This window comes from Emys orbicularis, chromosome 1 (genome assembly GCF_028017835.1).
Source record: "Emys orbicularis isolate rEmyOrb1 chromosome 1, rEmyOrb1.hap1, whole genome shotgun sequence".
NCBI lineage: Eukaryota > Metazoa > Chordata > Testudines > Emydidae > Emys > Emys orbicularis.
Genome location: NC_088683.1, coordinates 365,732,107 through 365,736,700, shown reverse-complemented (window position 1 = coordinate 365,736,700; position 4,594 = coordinate 365,732,107). Strand labels below are relative to the sequence as shown.

General features: G+C 51.8%; 1 protein-coding gene across 1 annotated transcript; it reads right to left on the bottom strand.

The window, feature by feature from the left end:
- Positions 1 to 3,658: 3,658 nt before the first annotated feature.
- LOC135882365 (olfactory receptor 51G2-like) lies at positions 3,659 to 4,594 on the bottom strand. The gene has a single exon (XM_065409265.1). The coding sequence runs from the start codon at positions 4,592 to 4,594 to the stop codon at positions 3,659 to 3,661; it is 936 nt and encodes a 311-aa protein (XP_065265337.1).

Here is a 4,594-nt window from a genome sequence, read left to right as displayed (position 1 = left end):
CCCCAAAACATCGCATTGTCTGTGCTTTGGACTTCTGGTCTTTTGCTGCTTGCTGTCTGCGTGACAAGAACCAGGGAAGTGGGAGGGTTGAGGGAAAGCCTTCTAACAATGCAAAATGGGTGAATGTGACCCATAGGGACAAAGGCCTCGAAGGGACTTCCTATGTCAATGTCTCCAGTCCCCAGCTATGGCAGGTGACCCCGACATATCATCCGGTGCATAATCCTGTCAAGCTACATCTTAAACCCAGCTGGGTTGTTTTCCCTGCAGTGCTCCTGTTGGGCAGCTGTTCCAGAACCTTCCTCCTCAGATGGTCAGAAACCTCCTTCTCCTTTCCAGACTGAGTTTATTCCTGGCCAGTTTCTCCCCATTTCTTCTTTTGCCAAAACTGTCCTTTAGCTTCAGGAGTTTGTCTCTCTCCCTGGTGTTCCCCCCACCCCCAATATTTATAGAGAAATCCGATCCCCACTCAGCATGTGTTGTGTTAGGCTAAACCAACCAAGCTCATTAAGTCTCCATGTAAGACAGACTCTGCATTGCCCTGACCAACCAAGGAGACCTTCCCTGCACCTCGTCCAATTTAAATTAATCTTTCTGCAATAGGAATGACCAGACTTTTACACAGTTTGCCAGAGGAGGTCTCATCAGTGTATTGTATAAGAATATTAACACTTCCCTATGTCACCTGACACATTCTAGGATCTCATCTTCAGGGCCAGCCTTTGGGGTGGGTGGTATGGGCAGCTGCCCAGGGTGGCCCGCCAAAGAGGGCACCTTGCCCTGGGTTTGTCTCAGTACTGGGTTAATAATGGTGCCAGTGGTGCCATGGCTCCGGGTCCACACTCAAAGGTGGCCTCAGCCTGATGGCCCAGCCCAGCCCTCCACTTGTGTGCTACAGCCAAGCAACCACGCTGCTGGTACCTCTCCACTCCCAGGCCCTACCCCGCACTCCTCTGGGCCAGCTGGCCCAGGGCTTCTCCCTGCACCCTTCCCCCATGCCCACTTGCTCCTCTCGGCCAGCCGGCCAGCTGAGGGCTCCTGCCAGTGACTGGGGTGGAGAGGAGCCCTCAGGTGCTGCGGCTCCACTCTGCCCCTACCTCCTCCCCCCAGAAGCTCCTACCACTTCGCAGAGCGAGTGCAGGGCGGGGGGAGGCTGGGCAGGCCCAGGTCAGGGGTTTCTGGCTGCTGCACGCCGTGGACAGCTGGGATCCTCGGTTGCGCCTGCGTGAAACCCCTGCCTCCTCCCTGGGCTCTTGGTCCCCTGCCTGGCCTGGGGCAGTGCTGGTGGGAGGGTGCTGTGCATGCAGCTCCCCTACCCTGTTTGCCTGCCCCAGCCCCGCCACTATTTGAATGCGGAGGCTTGGGAGTCTGGGGGTCCTGGACCATGCTGGGCAGGAGGCAACACTGGCGCTCAGTGAATGGGCACCCCGACCAGTGGGTGTTCCTTGCTACAGGTAACCCCCCTCAGCCTGGGCCCTGCAGAGCAACTGGAGACGTTTTGCCCTATTCCCCCACCAGGGCCCCTGCAGGAGACTTGAGCCCCCTGCCCCCCTGAGATGCTCTAGATCACCTGTGCGCTAGGCCCAGTGGGGAGCTGCATGCACCAAGCTGCAGCCAGGTGTGGGGCAGCCTGATTCAGTTTGGTTCGGAGGAGAACGGGACAGATCAACAGCAGGGGGTGTCAAGGGAGTCGGGGGGGCAAGGGTGGTCTGGCTGGGGATTCAGGGGTTCTGGTTTGGGAATAGAGGTTTGGGAGGAGCCCTGTTCTGGTGCAGGGGGCCATCAAAGGGGGTGGAGGGGCTGCACGAATGGCTTCTCCTGGAGCTCTGGCAATAATCGTATCTCTGACACGACTCAGTCACAAGCACCTGGTGCAGGGCGTAGGGGAAGGGTGGGTGTACGTGCCTCTTGAATAGCCCCTGTCCTCAGCTGGTGCAGGCCTCATGGATCACACAGCACCCAGAGTGCTCAGGAAGGGCCAGAACTGTGACTGCAGAACAGCTCCGCAGCTTTTTTTATGGCCCAAGGATGTTTAAGCAGAGACGGGACAGTGAGAGGACAGGTGTAATGGGAAACAACATCCACCTCCCTTCTCTTTACTGACTGTATAGGCAGGAATTCGGAGGTTAGAGTGGCCACCGATATGGCTCTTTATGGGCCAACATCCTACCGGTGCCCTGGCTCTGCACGAACACAGTCACTTTCTATATACTGCTGCCAGCCTTAGTCTCCTTTTCCCAGTTCACTGTCCTTCCTCACCAGTATGGGGGGGGCACCCCTCTCACATGGCTACAGGCCTTAGACCCCTTCGCAGCCTCTGTGTACAAAGTGGAAATCAGTAGCTCATGTCATCTCGGATGTAAGTGTCCAGGATGGAATAGGCGGCCCATGTTTTTCATGGCCCGTGTCACCAGTGCTGGAGCCAGGTGATGAACTGACCCTTTGTGATGTTCCCCTCTGGTGTTATCTGGACCGGTGATTTTCTAGGCCACTCCAATCCTCGACTCCAGGAGCCAGCCTTATCCTGCTCTGCTGTGAGAACCCCCACTCCTGGGCTGTTCACGCACAGCCTCTAGCATGTAAGTTGCTCCTTGGATTGCGCAACCGAATGACACTAGCCAATATCTCCGATTCCAGACACAACCCTAGGAGCCTCTGTCTGCAGTGTCCAGTTATGCCCGCTGGACGCTGCAAACTTATATGAGTTCATCAATTTAACAAAGAAATTGGTATGTACCAGGCTTGTTATCCCAAGGGGAGTCTCTGACATGCTTCAAACCAAACGCACTTCTTCAGGTAGAACAAACAAACAGATTTATTAACTACAAAGATAGATTTTAAGTGATTATAAATCAGAGCATAATGAGTCAGATTTGGTCAAATGAAATAAAAGCAAAAAACATTCTAAGCTGATCTTAACACTTTCAAAGCCCTTACAAAATTAGATGCTTCTCACCGCAGGCTGGCTGGTTACTCTTCAGCCAGGCTCTTCCCTTTGATCAGCGCTTCAGTTGCTTAGTGGTGACGGTGTCTGTAGATGTTGTTGGAAAAGAGAGGAAGAGTATGGAAAACGTCTCTCCCTTTTATCATGTTCTTTCTCCACTCTTGGCTTTGCCCGCCCCCCCCTTCAGAGTCAGGTGAGCATTACCTCATCGCACTCCCAAACTGACCAAAGGAAGGGGGGTGACTCACTTGAGAGTCCAACAGAGCCTTTGTTGTTGCCTAGGCCAGTGTCCTTTGTTCCTGTGAGTCTGGGCTGGGTTTGTCCCATACATGCCCTGATGAGGTGTGAACTGCCCCTCTGCTCTTGGGGAGTTTTTGTCTGGGCTTGCCTTAAGCCATGAGGACACATTTTCATCCTCATAACTATATACATGAAATTACAACCTATAACATTACTATAACATTACTATAACAACAATTACTGTAACATCATAGAATCATAGAATCATAGAATATCAGGGTTGGAAGGGACCTCAGGAGGTCATCTAGTCCAACCCCCTGCTCAAAGCATCACTATAACAACAATGCTCAGTGCATCATGAGCCTTCCAAAGACACCTTACATGAAAAAATTTGCATTGGATACACACAATCATATTATAAGGATGAACATGGAGGTGCAGGGGGTTCCCCTGAGGCACAGAGTGTCACAACCTTCACTTGATGAACAGCCTGATTATCCTTGAACGAAGGTGTTTGCTTTTCATGCTGTACACTACTGGGTTCATCAGGGGCGGTACCAGCAGGTAGACATAGCCCAGCAGAATCTGAAGGAAGTGAGAAGAGCTGTTCCCAAATCTGTGTATCACAGACAAGCCAATCTCTGGGATGTAGAAGAGCAGGACGGCGCAGAGGTGAGAGACGCAGGTGTTCAGGGCCCTGAGTCTCTCCGCGTGGGATGCGACACTCAGCACAGTTTTGAGGATCATCACATAAGAGAGAAAGATGAGCAACGAGTCCAAACCCACCATTAAGAGTTTAATAGACAAGCCATAGATGCTGTTGACTGTGATATCGGAACAAGCCATCTTCATGACTTCCTGGTGCAGGCAGTAGGAATGGGAGAGGACATTGGCTCGACAGTATCGGAACCGTTTCAAGAGAAAGGGGAGTGGGAATATTAGAGCCACCGATCTTAGCACAAAGAAAAGTCCCATTCTGGATATTCTTGGTGGGGTTAAGATGGAAGCATATCTCAGTGGGTTAGAGATTGCGACGAAGCGGTCAAAGGCCATCAACAAGAGCATGGAGGATTCAATGTATGAAAGCGAGTGGATGAAGAACAGCTGGGCAAAACAGGCATCAAGGCTGATCTCCCTAGAGTTAAATAATAATATCCCCAATGTCGTCGGTATCGTAGATATCGATAAGCCAAGGTCTGTGATGGCCAACATGGAAAGGAAAATGTACATGGGCTCATGGAGGCTTGGATCTGTTTTTATAATGAACAGAATGACTGAATTTCCTACTATGGAAATGACATACATGAAGCAGAAGGGGACAGAGATCCAGAGATGCAAGTCTTCGTGCCCAGGTATCCCGGTGAGAAGGAACACTGCAGAGTTGAATTTTGTGTCATTGACAGCTGACAT

Bases quoted from the DNA above. Each gene is read 5' to 3' on its own strand.
- LOC135882365 (XM_065409265.1), bottom strand. From the start codon at position 4,594: ATGTCAGCTGTCAATGACACAAAATTCAACTCTGCAGTGTTCCTTCTC.